General features: G+C 37.0%; 1 protein-coding gene across 1 annotated transcript in view; it reads right to left on the bottom strand.

The window, feature by feature from the left end:
• Positions 1–3174: 3174 nt before the first annotated feature.
• Positions 3175–21109, bottom strand: part of EYS (eyes shut homolog) — a 1667443-nt gene continuing 1649508 nt past the window's right edge. The window contains exons 40-41 of the mRNA XM_060030409.1: positions 9712–9873; positions 3175–4607 (exon numbers count right to left, since the gene is read on the bottom strand). Coding sequence (XP_059886392.1) covers positions 3418–4607; positions 9712–9873 — 1352 coding nt within the window. The 3' untranslated portion in view covers positions 3175–3417. The remainder of the gene's footprint in view (positions 4608–9711; positions 9874–21109) is intronic.

The raw sequence follows: 21109 nt of genomic DNA, 5'->3' as shown, positions 1-21109 counted from the left end.
CCTTAATTCCCCTTTTCCTGTGTAACCTAGCATATTTACAGTTTCCAGGGATTGAGATGTACAACCTTGAGGGTCATTATTTACCATATCTCTTAACTTGCTAATTGTAGCTTAAATTGTAGGTGAACCAAATCCTAGTTACAAGTTTTTTGGAGTTATGAAACATCTAAGGCCATAGTAAATGTTTAAAAGTTAAGAAACATAATACCAACAATAGGAGAGTGGAGTGACAAGTTAAGCCACTTGGATATTATTAACGTGTTTATGTATGTGCGATAACAAAACCACTTGTCAGCTGGTGAATTTGCATACAGCTGTTCTCAGTTTTTTTAAATAGTGGCTGTGTATAAATCAAGTTTAAGTGCATTGTGAGAGCTTGCTGGTGAACAGGATCTTATTAAAGCAAATAGTTTAAATGTTTGAACATAGTGGTTGCATTATTCCCATCTCCTCAGATCCCTGTAAAACAATGGTCAGGTTGCCACTTAGTAATGACCACAAAAGGCAGTTCACATAGTCAACACTTGACTTTTGTCTCCCAAGGCAAATCATAAATAAAATTGGTTACTGCTCTTATGACGGTGCCAAACACCCTGATTCTTTGGCTTCTGTTTCATAAAGAATTTTAATTCATGTATAGAGCAAGAGAGTACATGAATGGGTGAGTTGAAACACAAATATTAGGTCAATAGCTAGAAGTGTCTTAAAAAAATGAATTCACTGTTTTATAGGTAAATATTTCTATCTCTTGGCTAAGGTATTTCAGCTTACTTTAAAAAATGTTCTCATGTTTACATTCAACACTTTGTTTCAGAAGCATCATGACGTTATAGTAAAGTGATCTGAAAGGTTTTTAGCAATTTTTATTTTGTGATGGAAAAGCATATCACATAGGAAATCTTCAACGCCATCATCACTAGGATAGCAAAAACAAATAATGTTGATAACTTACCACATGAAATTTTGGATTTTAAGGTGAAAAAATATTTTAACCAAGTCATTCTGACTTACAGGAGAATCTCTAGGTAGCAGTGTTCACTTCTTCTTTTGTGCCTATTCTTCAGGCATTTGCTAGGTTTAGAATTCAGTGGTGAGCAATACCCTAACCCTCCAGCCTCTTGGAGCTTGCAGTGTGGTGTAGAAAGGCCAGTGGTCACATCTGAATGTAAGACTACAGCCGTGAGAAGCAGCTTTAAAGCAACACTTCTCAAACTTACTGGTTTCAAGACCCCTTTACACTGTTAACAGTTAATGAGGCCTCTAAAGGGCTTTTGTTTTTTTGGATTGTGTCCTTATTCAGCGTATTAGAAATTACAGTTTTTTAAATTGTAAAAATACTTGACAGTAATCCCATTATATGGTAATAACCTTTTATGTAAAATAACTTCCAAGCTAAGTCAGTTTAGTTAAGAGACAGGTCTTTTTCATGTTTGTACGTCTCCAGTGTGTCTGACTTAAGACATAGCTGGATTCTCTTATCTGCTTCTGCATTTAATGTTTGGCAATATGTCATTTTGTTTGAAATACATGAAGATCTGGCTTCACACAGAATTGTCGTTGGGAAAGGAAGAATCTGGATCCCCTGAAAATATCTAGGGGCCCTCGGGTCCTTCGACTCTACTTTGGGAAGTGCTGCTTTAAAGAAAGGCACACTGTATTATGAGAAGATGTGGCCAAATGTGATGGGTGTGTGGTGTAGGCAAAGTTTCCTTGAAGCTTTTGTAGCCTTCCTAAAACAGCTTTCTTGCCTTTTTGCATAAAATGTGTATCTTTGGAAGTCAACTATCAAAAGGATTTTTTTTAGAACATTATGATCTCAACTCCAAAGTTAAATGGAATGGTATGGACCAAAGCAAATTTAGGTCACAGTTTTTCAGCATAGGTTGGATGGAGTTGTCTTGTGTAGTTTCTGTTAAAAAACAAAACCTTTGAATTGATGCATAGACATTCTGCAGTTCTACCTTACATTATATTTTGCTCACACACTTTCTAATGTTGATAGGAATAGTATGTCTGGGGACACTTTGTGTCCCATCGAATAATGCCAAAGTTCCTAACTTTGGTTTTGGGGCTTTGCAAGACTGTTTTTAGCTTTCTGATTGCAATGGAGTGGCAAAAATAACAAGTCAAAAAAAAAATCTGTAAAGTTCTGCAATGATAAACTGTTCATCTAGCTGCTTTGTATAGACTGGAATCTGTACAGGCAGATTTTGATTATTAATAGCATTGGCAAGTTAAACTGTGCATCAATCCTATGTGTAAAGTCTTTTCTCCATTTAATAGATAATTATAGATTTTTCCTTTTCAACTTTACATGCTCCTATTACCAAGATTTTATTCCTCCACACGGTCCTGTTCTACCTGTTAGAGCTTTATGTCGGTCATGTGTTGTCAGTTGCTTTCCTGGTGGCAAAATTGTCATAAATACCAAACTCTGAAAATGTTAAGTAACAACAGCAGCAATGACTGTCTCCCAGTCTGAACGGTGGGAGGGTGAAAATGCTCTTCACAGTTACACCAGTAACTGGTGTTTGGGCAAAATGTACTTTCTCAAGTTATGCTTTTAATGGAACAGATATTATCAGGAAAATAATTTTCAATAACATTATTCAGAACCTGTTTTATGCTCACTTTGGAGACCTGTAGCCTTGAATGGTTAAATATAAATGCAGTTTAATTTTAAAATTTGATCAGTTATATAAGTACGTGGTTTTAAAAGTCAAGAAATTCTACAACATTTATAAACAAAACCCAACAGTGTCTGCACTGCTTTCTGGAGATAACCGCGTCCAATTCTTTTAGACATTTCTTGGGATATTTGTGAGTGACATGTATATGCTATCTTTTTAAGTTAAAAAAAAAAACTATAATATCTATTGATAACTTACTGTGGAAGACAAGGATTTAACTTTCACCAGCTAACTCTTCTTTCCCCCATCTCTGCCTCCCCACATTCACTCATTGATTTTTGGTTTAAGTCTGTATTCAGATTTCACATTATTTCAATCATATAACTATTCATAGCTGAGCCATGTAATAGGCTATGATATTTCCTTTGTTAATAATTTTAATTTTTCCTTTGGTTAATACTTTTGCCTTTTTCTTATTTTTCTTTGTATGTATCACTAATTCATTTTCACCTAAATTTTATTTAAAAAACAGTTCACAGATGAATAAACACTAAATGAACTAATGGAGTGAAAACTCAGGACTCAGATAAATTGGATGTAGGAAAAATGACCAAAATTTTTTCTTCAGCTATATTTTATAAGCTTATAAAAAAAAAAGAAGTGTTAACATTTAGACTATTTCAGGTAATAGTAAACAGTTGATTTCCAGTAAACAATATGCCAAAGAAATAACTATCAACTATATTTACATATATATTTTATATATTTAAATTGCTAGTTTGTTAGCCTAATCTTGTTCATCACCATTATAAACATTGTATCCTTCCGATTTAATTAACTCAATTTTTTTTGAATCCTGAAAAAATACATCTTTAATTTTGCCAACAAAACTTCTTTTAAAAATCTCTTGAGTAACAATATTTACCTTTCGGCCATATTCAAAGCCCCCCAGATAACAAATACCATCATAGTTGAGAGCAACAAACTTTTTGTGTGGATTAGTATCCTCAGAGAGAATTAGGTTGTCGTCTAGGTAGGCCTTAATAAGAGTCTGATTTTGAATTATAATTAAATGGTGCCACTTATTGCAACAGAATGTACCATTGCTGTAAATCATAGGTACAGAGATGCTTTCTCCTAAGTTAACTGCTATTTTCAGGGTCTGATTATGGAGACCAATTGCCAGAAAATCATCGTCTTCATTTTGAGCTTTTCCTACCCATACAATTAAACCTTCTGTTTCAGTAGTACTGAAATTTAAAGATATAGTAGTGAACTGAAGATTTCTCATTCTGTAATCTGGATCAGTGTATTTAATGTAAGAATTACCCATAAATTTTGCAGTTGAAAATGAAGTGTTGTTTTCACAATACCTTCCCACCCAACCCAAAGTACACAAACAACTGTAAGAAAATGATTGGTCAGGTATACATAGAGATTGGTGGAGGCAAAGATTATTCAAGCAGTACACAGACTGGTCACATGTATTTCCTGCCCAATGTGGTAAGCAGCTGCAAGAAAAAGTTGTGCCATTTACTATACATTCACCCCTGTTTTTGCACACGTTGTACCCACAGGCTGTCCCATCACAGTCACCTACATTTGAACCACCTTTTGCTCCTAATTCGGTTAATTGTAATTCTTGATTATTTATAATAACTTCTCGGACACAACCTTGAAAACCTACAGGTTCTTTCCCTGTTGCCATGGGATTTACAAGATTTAAGGATGACACTCCTCCAATATAGAAGTCGGTATATGTGTCCAGGGAGCTCATTTTAGCGTTGGCTTTTTCTGTTACATTTATCCCATCCAAAGTCAGGTAGCTTTCTGCACCATCTCTTCCTGCTTTAATCACATGCCAAGTATTTCTATTAATAGTTACTTTCTGGAGAGTTTCTAGAACGATAGTTCTGTCACCAAGATTGTAGCGGAGTTGAACAGAACCGTTTACTAAAGAGATACATAAAAAATCACCTGTGGAGAAAGAAAAGCAACAGTAAAATGTCACTTCATTAAAAACTCGTGCCCCTTTTTGGAGAAAAAAGATTACAAATCTTGATCACAGTTATGTTAGAGAGTTTTGTGTCCATTTACAGATCAAAATATATCTGTACATTCATACACATATCCTGTATTCTTTTGCTCTAGAGTTGGCCACATATGTTTTCCCTGGTTGTAAATATTTCACACTGAATGAATGTATTGTGGTACCAAGTTAAAGTGAGGTTTTTCTTTAACGGTTTAAGTTAAGGATGAATGTGTAAAAATTAAGTTGGATGTTTGACTCTGAGCCCCTGATGCTGTCTTTGACAGACATTGGTCGTGGGGGGAAGATGAGAGAAGTGTTGACTGGAAAAAATGCACAACCTACAAGTTGAGAATCATGTTTTATTTGGCAGACTTCCTAAGGACTTCAGGCCCGGGAGACGGGACTCTCAAATCACTCTGAGGGACTGCTCTGAAGAGGCGGGGCGGGGCCGGGTGCGGGGAGACGGATGACAACAGGAAATAATCAACGAAGACCAGGTGGTCAGAATATCAAGAGATTACTGTTAATTAAAGAGAACCAGACATCTCAAGCTAAGGAATTTAGCGCTTTTCTATGTATGGGAAGATGCAAGAGTCTGGGCTCACTGAAATCATTCCTTTGACATGCACCTCAGCTACCTGGGGCCAGGGCCCTGTGCTTTTTCATCCTGAGTCCCCTCAGGGTGCACCGTCGGGTGTGGCTGCAGCAGCTGACTGCTTGATGCGGGGCATCCTGTTTCCATCCTGCGTTCCCCCAGGGCTCACCTGGGGAGGCTGCAATGTGGTGGCTTGATGGCTGCCACATCCTTTGTTTACTGATAGAGCAGCGACATTTCTCCTTCACAGAAGTAAGAGCGATTCGTGGTGGTGCTATGAAAATCTCACATGGTGTGCTTTCCAAAGTTTCAGCCGTGCTCTTGGCAGCAAGCTCTATCTGCCAGTGCGCAAATCTCTATGAGCTCTCTGCTTGGGTGTCTTAAAGGCACCTCAAGCTCCAAAGTTTCTCTCAGTTTGTGAACTTCCTCCCATACACCTGGTCTCCTTCAGTCTTTCCAAACTCAGTTAAGTCACTCCGTCCATCCAGTGATCAGATAAAATATTTAAGTGTGATCCTGGGTCTCTAATCAAACAGATTTCCTAGCACTTTGGTTCGTTGTAAACACCTTCATTCTGCGCACTTCTCTCCTGCCACCTTAGTTAAATTTACTGTTATCTCCAGCTTGATCTATTGGGAGAGCCGCTCCACCCTTCTTGCTTTCCAGTTGATTTTCTAATCTACACTGAAGCTCAAGTGATCTTTGCAAATGAAAGTCTGATCATTATGCTATCCTTTAATGGCATTCCCTGTTGGGATAAGAACCTAGATTCTTTAAGGTATAGAGACTCCCTCTCCAGCAGCCTTACTGGGAGTGCTCTCCCCTCTCCTCCAGCAGCACTGACCTTGTTAGGGTTTACCCTTTTCTTACAGAACATTTGCGTGCGTTGTTTTCTTGGAAAACTTCCCCATCCCGCTCCACCTACTCTAGGTAACTCCTGCCCATCTTTCAGGTCTCGGATCAAATGCCACTTCCTCAGAGAAGTCTTCCTTGATTCCACTATTGCTTTAATAGCACTAGTTTTCTCTCCTTCACAATATTTATCTCATTTTATACCTCTATAGTCATGTCTGAACAAATCTGAACAAATAGGATCCAGCATGTGTATGAAAGTTTCAGTGAGGCATTCAGAGGAAAAGCAAATGCAACTCTCCATGCCTGGGAAAAGAATGTAGCCCTACAAGGTAAGATTCCTTCCAGAGGGCGGCAAAGTGTTTAACATAGCAAAACATGTAGAAATCTTCCTTGAGACTGTATTTTCCCTTCCCCCTAACATTTCACAACCAATAAAATTTTCCCTTTTCTTGTCCAGGGAGATTTCTTGACAAGTGGTACTCTCCTCCTACATGCGTGGTCCACACTGTCTCACCTCCTTCCAGCACCCAATGTCTGTTATTTTTCCTCCCCTTTGTGGTCCACACCAGGCTATTCAAGGATGGTTGGGAGACCTAGCAGCTCTAAAGTCACGCATCTCTCATTTCCACCTGTATGAGCCCATGCAAAATACGGTTGTCTTATTTTTAATCATTTTCCTCATAGAGAATTTCTAGTGAATATAATCTACGTCATTACATCTGTGATTATTTGACTAACAGCTGCCTTATCCACCAACTTGTAAGTTTCATAAGAATAGGATCTGTGCCGCTTTGGCTCAACATTTTATCCCCTGCACCGTGCACAGTGTCTGGCACAGAAGATGCTCATAACTAATTGTTCAGTTAGGAAATTCCTTTTGTATACTTGTGGGGTGAGATGACTCAGTATTTCTCAACAACGAGTTTTAGGCTGAAAGCAAAACAAAACAAAAACAAAAACATCTTTTCCCTGTAATATACATAAGTTTAAAAATTTTCCCGACGAAAGGAAGAAATTCAGTTTATTCATGGATTTTCTAACATAAACACCATTTTAAGCCTAAAGAAAGAGAGAAGCTGCATTATGAGATTTTAGGTTATATATGAAAAAATTAAATACAGATTGAATCATCTACATTTTTATACCACAGAACCTAGAACAATGAAATATAATTGATATTAAGTTTTAAAATTTATAACACTCCGAATATACTTTATGGCCTGCAAGTGGGCACAAACGTCTTTCACAGGATCATGGAAGAAGTTTCTCTTGCTACTTGTAGCATGTTCTATAGTAAATAATCCTCAATAAAGAGCTACGTTGGAATAAAAAATGATTAGGAAAGCTGAAGCAGTGATCTGTAATATTACTGGCCAAGTTGACAACTAGAAGAAAGATCAAGGAGGATAGCTTCAGCCAAGGAAGGCTAATCTTAACGCGACTTTGCTTGTATGCTCTTGTTTATTTCTCTTTTATTGTTCAGTTGTTTGAATATGCTTTAACTTTACATTGGGGCTGACGAGGCTTTTTCAATACACATTTATCTATGAGGCTTGTAACCACATCAAGATGAATTCAGGCTATCTGTGATTAATTGGTGCTTAACATAAAATTGATTTTGTATCAAAAAAGCTCATTTTAAGGTATTAAATATTTAGCAGAAACAGATAAACAAGTGCCGAGGTTTATCTCTTTAAAATTTCTTTCCATAATCAGAGATCTAAAATCAACTAGGATAGTTTTTAAGTTATTTTGTTTTAACTTTTGCACCATTTGAAATTATTCAAATTAATAAGCTCTAAAGAGAAACAGAAACCTTGTTAATTGAGAATTTGTTTTTCTACATATGAAAACCTAACTGGCTGCTGATATCTAAATTTGTGGCTTTTGACGTTGTGTATTAAATGTTTGGGCATTTTTACCAATAGCTCCTCTCAGCAGAGGATCAGCTAGAAGGCTTGGTTAATGTTTATATCAGACATAGCTCTTAGAGAAGGTCAAAGTACGGGGCAGTCACCTGTATTTTATGCAACTTTAAATGAAACATACTTTACCACCTGATTATTAATAAACAAGTTTATGCCTTTCATCTTATAATTACCTTCAGGTTAATCCAAGTCTGAGAATGTAGAGTATAGATTTAATATTTTAAAGTTTTCATGAGTTCCTTACATAAGTGTCAAATGCAGCACCAGTTATGACATGAAACTAATCTATTTTCATCTTTGTTAATAGTGTCTAAGGGCATAAAAAAGGAAAATCTTGACTGTTATGAACTGAAATACAAAGCTATTTAGATGTAAGAAAGTGTTCTCCCTCTCTCCTATGTGTGTTAATGTAAATGAGCTTTTTATTTTATACACATAAATATAACTATCCAGTGTACTGATTATAAAACTATAGCACAACGTTCTTGGCCAGTCACAGTCCTGAATATCTCTTGATTTTCTGCCCTTATCATACAAAGGTTAACCTTGAGTTTTTATGAGCAATACAACTTAATATGATTGTCTTTTAATGTCTCTTGATTTAAAAATAGAAATTTTCTGTTTGTACATGATTCTCCCATTTGGCATTTTCACGGGGAGATTTAAATCAATCATATATTTAAAACCAAATATCAAATCTCAGGAGAGCAAACCTCTTCTAAGAGATTTATCTTTTTCCTTTGAAATTATCATCTCTTCTCCTTGAAATTATTTTGAAAGTATTTTACCAGTGCCTTGAGATGGAACCACTTTTGTCTAATTCTCTGAGAGTCTCATTATTTAGCAGCATAATGAGACACACCTTTAAAAGAACTCCTTATACTAGATTGTGAAAATCAGAGCATCATTTTTGTTCACTGTTGAAACAAAATAAACTGATTTATTTATCATTACCAAAATTTCATTTTCTGAGAAACAAGTTGAAAGAAAATCCAAATGTAAACATTTAAAAATATTTGGCAGTAGAAATGTAACTATATAGGCAAATGTCTTTGTCAAAGTTCTGGAGAAAGATATGATGAAGATGGAAATCAAGAGTTAGCAATAAAAACTCAAAAATCAAAATTTCAAACTGAAACATACTAAAATATTTTTATTTCATATTATGATAATTTATGCAATTTTTATAGTTAAAAAAACATTTTTATAAACTTATTTTGGAACATGGGTCCCAGGTTTACTATTTAAGTGACTGAATAACTTAAAGGAATTTTTTTGAATTATAAATGTGGATGGATTTACTGGGAATATATCAGTCATGGCTTCCTTTCCTTCATCTTTTATATGCATATTTTGTCCATTTTGACATAGGACTATTATGCATAGCTTCAACCTCTTTTTTTGATGGGATTGTTATAAAGTTGAACATATGCTATATTTGGACTTTGCTAACTGTAATTCTAACAAAGCTCTTGCTATTTTGCTAACATTCATATTTAGGAGTCAATTCAAAGCATACATTTGCAGTGACAATAGAACAAAAAGATCAAATGTTTACATATTTTATAGACTAAGTGACTTAAAAAAATACTCTATGACACATCACTTAAGAGCCTATTAGGAATTCATTAGAATTTTTTTTTTCCTCAGCAAAGATCTTGCGAACTTTACCTGACTCTGCTTTTAAGTGTTGGGCAACGTAGAATAGGATGCCATCTGCAGTAAGAGGCTGGAACTGCAATTGAATATGTGTCTTTTTTCGAACAGGAAAGGAAGCAAAAGACATCCAGGATAATTCGTGGCTTTTGAAAGATGGATCACTTATAGACAAAGCTTAAAAAACAAAACAAAACAAAGACCTGAATTTCAAAAGTGTATTGCTCATAAATACAATAAATTCACATAGTTTTGTCATTTAAGAACTTACCTTCCAAGAGTTGCTCCCAACTGAACACATTGAACCTTGGTAACTCTGTTCTAATCCCACTAACTAGAGGCCAATTAAAAAAACCGTCTGTGCTCCTTTTGTTTGGTACTGTGTGACACAAATCCTCTGCTCCAGGTTGCATTATAGAAAGACTTCAGATGCATAGATTTTGAGAATATCTTATTCGTATCTCAAAAATGTGAGATTCTAGGGAATGTCTTACATTAAAAATGCTTACATTAAAAAAGATTCAAATAGGGGAAGATAGAAGCCATCACTATATGAATTATTCTTCAGTTTCTATATATCTGATTAAAATATAAAGTGTAATCAAGTCAAGAGATATTTTAAGTGATTATATATATTTTTTAATTTTTTCTTTATTATTATTTTTGGGGGCTGCGTCTGGTCTTAGTTGCAGCATGCGAGGTCTTTGTTGAGGCCTGTGGACTTCTCTAGTTGTGGTGTGCGGACTCCAGAGCATGTGGGGTCCAGAGTGCATGGACTCTGTAGTTTGTGGCACGCGAGCTCTCGTTGAGGTGCGCGAGCTCAATAGTTGTGGCGCGTGGGCTTAGTTGCCCTGCAGCATGTGAGATCTTAGTTCCCTGACCAGGGATCGAACCCGAGTCTCCTGAATTGGAAGGTGGATTCTTTACCACTGGACCACCAGGGAAGTCCCTAAGTGATTATATAAATCGAAATAAATGTCAGTTTACTTGGCATTAATTTAGGACCATACCTCTGCAGAAGGTGCTAACTCTTGGGTTTTACTTCAGGTTAAGCATGAGAAAATTATTTCAATATGAATTGAAGTAGAATCATTTATACAGATTTATAGTCCCTCAGATATTATTTGTTGCTTCTGTGTATAACTGACCAGATGGGAATTATGAGACGAAGAAGGAAAGTTCTGAACACTTGGCAGTTTTTATCTCTTTACAGAGTCTATATTCCTTCTTTCTTTCTCATTTTATAATGTGACAGTGCTTCTTGTGTGTGTGCTGGTTCACCACTTACCTTGAGCCATTAATCTAGTTATTTTGCCTTTTCTCCCTCTGGGTCAGGCCTGTACTAACTGTTGTCTTTCACTTTTAGGCTGATAGGTATCTGGTAAGTGTTTACCCCGGAGGCATTTGCTGATTTTTAAGCAACTACATCATTCATTTTGACTTATTGCAATTCAGAATGGCAGAGATTAGAATCACCCAGGGTAGTTGGTAAGGATGCAAAGTCCTGTACCTCATTGCTAGAGCATCTGAATTATTAAAACTGAGATGTGGTCTAGGAAGTATATTTTAATAAACATCCAGGTATTTCTGACTTAGGTGTCACTTGAACCATATTTTCATAAACACTGAATTAAAGTTTATATTAAGAATATAGAGAAGGTTTAAAAAGTGTGTCCTTTTGAAATTATTTTTTTAAGTTTTACTAAAGCAAGACCTATTTATTATAAGTCATTTAAATAATACGGAAGAGTGTAAAGTAAAAAGATGAAATGTCATTCTTCTTTCTCTTCTCTTAATTCCCAGGAACCACTATTAACAGTTTATTGAATATTATATAGCCAGGCCTTGTTTTTCAGTGCACATACAATTAATGTGTGTGTATATCTAGTATCTGATTTATTTCACATAAATGAAACCATATTATATATAAACTATACATAATATACTTGCCTTTTTTACTCAATAATCTTCTTTATGAAACCTTGACTTAGCGTGTTTTGCCTATTGGTTCTTTTAAATACTTGCACAGTATTTTTAAAAAATAGACTTGGTTAAAAATAGTCCATGGTTTACCTTAGTGTTCATTCTTAGTGTACGTTCTGTGGATTTTGACAAATGTATAGTGGCGTGTATCTACCATTATAGTATCATAAAGAATAGTTTTACTGTCCTAAACATCTACTGTGCTTCATTTATGTACCCTTCCCTTCTCCCCTCCCTCTGGTAACCGCTGATATTTTTATTGTCCTCATAGTTTTGCTTTTTCCAGCATGCCATAGAGTTGGAATCATACAGTCTGTAGCCTTTTCAGATTGGCTTTTTTCAGTTAGTAATAGGTTTTTAAGGCTCCTCCGTGTCTTCATGGCTTGATAGCTCATTTCTTTTCAGCGATGAATAATATACCATTGTCTGTAAGAACAACAGCGTATTTATCCATTCACTGACTTAAGGACATCCTGATTGCTTCCAAGTTTCAGCAATTATGAATAAAGCTGCTGTAAACAACCGTGCACAGGTTTGTTGTGTGGAGATAAGTTTTTAACTCATTTGGTTAAATACCAAGGAGTGTCATTGCTGGATCATTGGTAAGAGTATGTTTAGTTTTGTAAAAATTGCCCAGTGTCTTCCAAAGTAGCTGTACCATTTTGAACTCCTGCCAGCAGTGCATGAGCATCCCTGTTGCTCTACACCACTTCTAGCATTTGGTGTCGTCAGTGTTTTTGATGTTTGCTGTTTTAGTAGGTGTGGTATCTCACAGTTGTTTTAATTTGCAGTTCCTTAATGACATATGATGCAGATCATTTTGCTTATCCTTATTTTCCATCTGTATATCTTCTTTAGTGAGGTGTATGTTCAGATCCTTTGCCCACTTTTAAATTGGGTTTTTCATTTTCTTGTTGGTGAGTTTTACAAGTTCTTTGCCTATTTGGGATAACAGTCCTCTCTCAGACATGTTTTTGCAAATATTTTCTCCCAGTCTGTGGCTTGTCTTCTCATTATTTTGAAAGTCCTTTGCAAAGCAGAAGTTGTTAATTTTAATGAAGTCCAACTTAATTCTTTCATGGGTCCTGCCTATGGTGTTGCATCTAAAGTCATCACCAAACTCAAGGTTATTTAGATTTTTCTCCTATCTTCTAGGAGTTCTATAGTTTTGTATTTTACATTTAGGTATACGATCCATTCTGAGTTAATTTTTGAGAAGAGGATAATGTCTGTGTCTAGGCTTTTTATTTTTTGCATATGCGTATCTAGCTTTTTCAACACCACTTGTTTGAAAGACTATCTTTTTTTCCATTGTATTGCTTTTGCTCTTTTGTCAAAGATTAACTGACTGTATTTGTGTGGGCATGATATTTTATAGAACGGATATAGGATAATTTCCTTAGCAGTTCCCTCACTGAAGGACATCTCAGCCATTTCTTCTGGTTTCCCATTCTATCTCTCTGGCTGCATGTGCCTCTGTCCTCTAAATTTTATAATTCCTCAGTGCTTTCCTAGCTTCCTCCCTCTTTTTTTCTTTCTCTTGGTGATCTCTCATCTAGTTCCATGTGCTCAAAAAACATATCACAGCTCCTTTAAAATTTATATCTGTCTAAACATTTTTTCTGAGCTCAATCTCATATAGCCATCTTTCTCATTGATAACTTGTCCTGGATATCTCAGTCATATCAAGTTTAACACGTTTGAAATTGTACTGCTCGAAAATATTCCTCCCCCAGACTTATTCACATCAGTAAATGGATCCCTTATCCATTCACAGCTCTGTACAGAAAACTGGTAGTCATTCTAATTGCACTCTCTCCAACGTTTCCTCTGCCTTTGCCAGGGTAATGCATCAGCAGGTCCTGCAGATCCTGTCTGGATGATATATTTATGTCTGTCTACAACTTTCCATTTCCATTGCCACTATCCAGATTGAGGTCACTATCACCTTTTGATTAGACCATTGCAATACACTCCTAACTGACCTTTCACTTCTCTTAACCCCCTCTAATTCATTTCACATAGTTGCCAGAGGAATCTTTTAAAAACATGAATTCGGGCTTCCCTGGTGGCGCAGTGGTTGAGAGTCCGCCTGCCGATGCAGGGGACACGGGTTCGTGCCCCGGTCCGGGAAGATCCCACATGCCGCGGAGTGGCTGGACCCGTGAGCCACGACCGCTGAGCCTGTGCGTCCGGAGCCTGTGCTCCGCAACGGGAGAGGCCACAACAGTGGGAGGCCCGCGTACTGCAAAAAACAAACAAACAACCAAAAAAAAACCCATGAATTCATTCCCCTGTTTATAATCTTTAGGGATTTTACTTAGAATAACATGCGGATTCTTTACCATGGCCTCTGAGGCTTTGTATGATTTGGTTTCCTGTTAAATCCCCGACATCATCCCCATCTGCAGGTCCCCCAGGTATCGTTATGCAGATGGTACACTGCACAACTCCATGGGGGGCCATTCACATTTCAGTCTATGTGAAAAGTGCTCCCTGGAGATGTTCAGTGAACAGCCTGCATGGTAGCCCTGTCTGTCCACTTTCCTCCTTGTTCGTTAAAATCCATATACGCTGGCCTCCTTTTACTTCTGGATATATCGTCACTTATCTTCGGTTAACTTTAACCGCTCTCATGTTGATAGACACTTGGGTTGCTTAAAATTATTTTGTTATTGCTAATACTTCTGTAGTGAACATACTTGGTTATACCTCCCTGTAAACATGTAAGAACGTTTCTCGTGTGTAAATATGTGAGAAATAGAATCTCTGTGTCATAGTCCAAGCGCATTTTTAGAGTTAGTAGATGCTACGAAAGTCCCCTCCAAAGTTGTCTGCACCAATCTATACTCCAGTCTGCAGTGGGTGACAGAGTATGCGTGTCCATATCCCCACCCACACTTGAAATTATTCACATTTTTAACTTGGGGCAATCATACAGCATTTAATTAGCAATTTGCTGATTACAAGTGAAGTTGAGCTTCTTGTTTGAGTATCACACATTTGGATTTTCTGTGACTTTTCTGTTCATGTCTTTTGCATGTTTTTCTATTGGATGTGAAGTTTTAAAAATTTATACTGTATACCAATCCTTGCTTATATATTTTGCAAACATAATCTCATTCATTTTTCTTTGGACTTTGCTTATGGTTTGTTTTGTTATTCAAAAGTTTTATTTTTTATTCACCAAACTACTTGGTTTTTTAAATTATGTCTTTTGCTTGTCGTGTCTTGTTGTAGAAAGCCTTACTCATCCCACAGTTACAGTCTCCTTTGTTTTATTTTATTTTATTTTTTGCGGTACGTGGGCCTCTCACTGTTGTGGCCTCTCCCGTTGCGGAGCACAGGCTCCGGACAGGCAGGCTCAGCGGCCATGGCTCACAGGCTGAGCCGCTCCGCAGCATGGGGGATCTTCCCGGACCGGGGCACGAACCCGTGTCCCCTGCATCAGCAGGCGGACTCTCAACCACTGCGCCACCAGGGAAGCCCTACAAATTATTTTTAATACTGCCTAATTTTTCATCCACACCTTCTTCCAATTAAATAGTTGTTTTTTATTTCCATTTGTGATCCACCATTACTAGGTATGCGAACTTGGGCAACTTACTTAACCCTCTGTGATTCGGTTTTTCTGTCTCTCAAATGGAGAAAATCTGAGTACTTCATAGGATTGTTGTGAAGGTTAAATGAGTTAATATATTTAAGGAACTGTGCCCAGCACATAGTAAATATTATGTAAGTAATGACTATTATTATTGTTGTTGTTTTCTTCAAATTTACATTTAAAAATTAACATTATATTCTTAAATTTAATTTCTCCTTCCATCGACTTAGAACATATATATTGGCTCCCTTCTGTGTAAGCTACACTTGCATTTTCCTTCATCTGTCCTTCCAATTTATGGAAATTAAATTAAATTAAACCTTAGGAGGTTTCTCCTGAAACTGTTGTTGATACTGGCTCAGCGCCAGAACCAGGAATTCTCTGTGCACATGTGAGCTCGTGATAAGACAACTGACCACCCCACCAGCCCTTCTCCAAAAAAGTGACGAGTAAGAAACTATATGTAAAGGTCACTGAACTAAAAATCAAAAGAAATAGATTTTATTAGTAGCTCTGGCATTGTATGTATTGAAAAGGTACTTAATACAGACATTTCTTTTTTTATATAATGCGGAAGACTTGCTTGACTCTAATAGCTTATCATTTAATTAAGTATTCAATCATATTTAGAAAGTACTGGGAGAAGTAAATTTTCTAATAATGGCACACATTCAAAATATTGGTGTGAGATATTTAAAAAGAGGTATGTTTTTATTTACCAGGCTTCAAGAAGGGAGTAGAACAGGAAAAATACCTAAGTTCTCTATGACTCAACTGTTTCTTTTACGGAGTAAAAGAGAGCGAAGGGGAAAATTGACAGGGCCATACCAGCTGCTGAGTCATTGAGTAATTTCCAATTATTTCTTGTATGCCTACTAACTCCTGAAAATCATCAGTTTATGGTGAAGGTATTCCACATGTATTTTGAACCATAAATGTAATACTTCCTGATTTCCATCTTCTAGACTTGCTAACCACTGACAACCCTCCTTATCCCACCATAGGCAAATGTTTGTGCTAAGACTTCCACTAGGTTCCCAGAAGTAGACTTAAAGGATTTTGGCTGACTGTCAGAGGTGTTAACAGTAAAACAAACAAATAAAAATTCCTGGTGCTTTCATCTTTGTGGGTAGAGATATTGAGCAAACTAAATAAATATGTAATATGCCAGATGTTGATACACATCTGGCATCTGTTGATACACAGATGTTGATACACAATTTTTCTAGAAAGAAAAATTAGGGGATGTGCATGTAGGCTCAAGGAAAGTGATATTAGAATAAAAGCCTCAAGGAGAGGCCTATGAGGATCACTGGGGAGGGAGGGAATAACAAGAGGCCCCGTGGAGGGCTCTTGCCATGATCAAGGAACAGGAAGGAGTCAGTGTGACTGAAGGGCAATAAAGAAGAGGAGAGTTTTAAGGGAGAAGGTCAGAGGGGTTATGGGGACCAGATCACATTGCAAAGAACTGTGAAGTATCTGAGATTTTATCTGCTGGCAGGCTAATAAGTTAGTGTGCCAAATTTTCATGGATGATAGCAGAAAACACGAAACTCCTGGGTCAGAAACAAAGGACAATTTATTGCTCACAGTATTAGCAATAGCCAGAGTGTCAGAAATTTTGTTTACTTAGAGAGGAAATCTGAGGTCAGAGACACAAATTTTTTATAATGGGCAGTGAGCATGCTGTGGTGCTCTGAAGGAAGGCAGTATCTCTATCTTCCAAGGATGTTCTTTACATAAACATACTGGAAAAGATAATCCAAAACAAAAGCAGCAGTGCCTGTGCTCAAAAATTGTGCAGAAACCTGAGAGATCCATAGGAAATTGTCTACACATGGATGGCCCTAAAGTCCATCATAAAGACTTTGGCTTAGACAGAATGAAATTGGAAATCACTGGCAAGTTTTGAACAGAGGAGTGCCACGACTTGACTTAAGTTTAACCATATCACTTTGGTTGCTGCACTGAAAGTGACAAAAGCAAGGGTGAAAATAGGGGTCTCCCTTTCAAAGAAGTGATTACAATAATACTGGTATGAGATGATGGTGGCTTGGATCAGAGAAGTAGAGTGGAAGTAGTGAGAAGTGGTTAGATTTCAAACCTCTTTTAAGGTTAGAGTTGACAAGATTTGCTGAAAGATTACACGTGGGAAGAAAGAAGAAGAGGAATCAAGGATAACTGCAAGCCTTTTACCCTGAGAAACTGGAAGGATGATGTTGCCGTTAACCAAAATGATGGGGACTGTGGGAGGAGCAAATCTTTTGGAGAAGATGTAGAGCTCAGGACAGCTGAGATGACTTTTAAACTTTCAAGGCGGTAGTCGACTAGGCTGAGATATGATCTGGAATTCAGTAATTAACAGTAGTTAATAAGTCAAATGACAGAAATCAGTAAGAAATATAGAAGATTTAAACAGCACAATCAACTAGTTTGATATAATGAATGTGAAGAACACAGCACTTCCCAATGCACATTCTTGTAAAAAAACACGTGAAACGCTTACAACTATTTACTATATCCTGGGCCATAAGACAAGTCTCAATAAATATCCAAGGAATGATATTACATCCACATGTATAGATTTGTACAAAGCTATGATTCAGAGGAAAAACAAGCTAACCCTATCAGTAGCAGGTAGCACTAGGCCTTATGATGATTAGTTTAATCTTCACCTCTGAGGCTTTTTTTTTTTTTTTTTTTTTAGTGTATACCACATTTGCTGTGTCTGAGCTTATTTTTGAGGTGTTTAAAAGATCATTTTGTCCAATAGAAACAAGGACACTTAAAGTGCTGAAAGTGCTAAAAAATTTTTTTTAAAAAACCCAGTTATATAATGAAAACAAAAAGGAAAATAACTTTTAATAATTTATTTTGAAATAATTGTAAACTTATGGAAAAGTGGCCATAATAAAAAGAACTCCTATATCTCCTTCACCCATATTCTGCAGTCGTTTCTATTTTATTGAATTTTTTTCTTCTCTGTTACACACACACATGCACACACACCATTTATCATTATTAGTCTTTTTTCTGAAACTTTTAAGAGCAATCTAAAGATGTGATGCCCCATCCTTTCTAAATATTCCAGTGATTATTTTCCCCAAACAAGGATATTCTCTCATATAATTAGCACACAAACCTCAAAACCAGGAAATCAACATTGGTACAATACTACCATCCAACTTACAGACTCAATTCAAATGTCATCAACTGTCCCAACAGTGGCTATTTCCATGCTGATCCAGGATACCCTCCAGGAATACGTGTTGCACTTGATTATCATGTCTCTTCAGAGTCCTTCAATCTGGAACAGTTTCTCTGTTCTTATCTGTGTTCTAGGTCTTGCATCCTTAGATTTTAAAAGGTCTTACATTCTTAGGATAATTGTCCACTTAGATTCATCTGATGTTTCTGCATGACCGGATTCAGATCATGTAATCTTTGCAGAAATACCAAACAGTGATGCTGTGCACATGAAGAGGTACACAGTGTAGACCCACCTTTTTACTTGTAATGCTAATTTTGATTGCCTGCACATATTTGTCTTTGACAGGTTTCTTCACTTTAAATTCTCAGTTTCCATTTGCAATTAATTTGTATTTTGTGGGAAGGTATTCCAAGATTTTATCCATATCCTGTTCCTCAGCCAGCCACCACCTTCACTGACAACTCCAGCTGGAATCAGCATTCCAGAGATTGTTGCCACATGTTGATTCTCTATTTGTAACATTCCTTTTGCAGTTATTAATTAAAATTCTACTAATAAATAAATCTAAGGAAGATCTCTCCTCTTTCCTTCTCTCTTTCCTTCCCCCCTCCCTTCCTCCCTTCCTCCCCTCCTTCCTTCCTCCCCCCTTCCTTCCTTCCTTTATATTAGTATAGTCTCATTATTTTTATTCAGTGGGTATTAATCCATTAATATTATAATTAATATAATTATAATTAATTTGTTTCTCAAACTCTTACTCATTTGACAAGTTGGAGCCCCTTCAAGCTAGTTCCTGCATCATTTTCGCTTGAGTGGGTTTCCTAGGAAACAGACTCTGCGGTGGAGATTTGTGTACAGGAGTTTTATTGGAGAATGCTCTTGGAAACAACACCTGTGAGAGGGTGAAGGCAGCAGGAGAGAGAAGCTGGCAGCTGATTTCATGAGATCTCTGGAGCTGGGATGACCCTTCAGAGTTACTTCACATTGAGGCATGGTGGCCAGGCCTTTGAGGCACCTCTCTCCCCATTGCCCACACATCAAATAGTCATTAGATTCAGGCTGTCGCTGGGGTGGACAAGGCAGTTCCCTTCAGTCTTGGGGAGGGACTCAGCTTTAAGCTACCTGCAGGCAATTTTCCCAGCAGTTGAGGTAGTGAGTACCTTCATTTTGAAAGGGGAATGGGAATCTGCATTTTGCACCATAATATCCACTTAAAGAGTATTTAACATTGGCTTTTTATGGTACTATGTTTACTTTAAGAATTAGAAAGTAAATTTCTTAACCCACTGATTATTGGTGCTGAAGATTATAGGAAATTTTTCAGCACTTTCAGAACCACAAAAATTCCAGAAAAGATAAGTGTTTATAATAAAGCATAATCCTAATTAGGTTAAAATTCTATATTTTGGATGTTAATATGAGGCCTTGCCTTTTTTTTTTCAAAATATCTCACTTGAGGTGCTGCACATAGGCTCGCACCTCCCATTTCTCCCACTGGCTTGAAATTCTTGTAACTCAAAGCTGTGTGCTCAAGAATTTCAATGCCCTGTGTTCTTAGATAAGGGATGGATCTATTTAAATAGATAAGACAGATGAAGATCTATTTTTAAATGACTGTGCTTTTTTGAAACCATGAATAGATAGTTGATACCTTTTAGTGCTGAATTAGGATGATTTTGTACATTAAATTTTTACAGCTCAAGTAGAGTACTAAAAGTTTTGATGCCTTTTAGATGTGAGTGGGTCCGCCCACGGAGACAGGTAGAAGCCATAAATAGGACTTCAAAGTGTTCTGATTCAGTGGGTAATATGTTCACTCTCATTAGAACAGCAAGACAAGGAGAGACATGGTGTTCTTTTTTTCCCTTTAAAACTGAACTTGATATTAAAAAATGATAATATGTGCCCAGGTCCATGGTAATTCAAAGACAACTTACAAATTAAAATTAAAGTATGCTTGAACCTAAGCAAGACACAGAGTATGGAAATAAGGAAAATAAATATAATGAAAAAGAAAAAAGCAGCTGCTGAAATATACTGTATTTATAATTCAGGTATTTTCATATTTCCCTCTTTGATGTGTGCTATTTGAGAGCATTTTACCACTTTCAAAACCTGAAGTAAGAAAATGATGACGTGTTGACAAAGTTTGCTGCTCCTAATGCCTTCAGATCTGTTCATACCACCACCACCCCCCTCCGCCCATGAGAGCTACCTCAGCCGGCAGCCAGTGGCTTTCACCTGCTCCAGAAAACCTTCCTGTTGGGGACCTCCTCCATCATGGCTGGAGCTCAACTGCTGGCTTTTCTGCAGAAGTGTGGAGATGTCTCTTCCTTTTTATTCTATGCTTGTTTCAAGAGTATCCAATCAGTACCTCTTCAAACCTCAATGTCTTCCAAAATCTTTAGTAAAAATGACTCTTCTAGTACTTTTAATTGCAGCCTCCTCCACTTTCCCATGCTGAATTTGGGGATATATAACTTGGGAGACAAATAGGCACAAAACTAGCAGACCAATCCAATTAGAAAATATCACCCGGCCCACAGATTCTGCCCTGCCCTTCCATCTGACAACTCGGAGGCTTGATTAGTAGGTAAACTTGTCTGCCTGACTTT

This window comes from Delphinus delphis, chromosome 14 (assembly GCF_949987515.2).
Source record: "Delphinus delphis chromosome 14, mDelDel1.2, whole genome shotgun sequence".
NCBI classification, from domain to species: Eukaryota; Metazoa; Chordata; class Mammalia; order Artiodactyla; family Delphinidae; genus Delphinus; species Delphinus delphis.
This window is presented reverse-complemented; position numbering and strand designations above follow the sequence as displayed.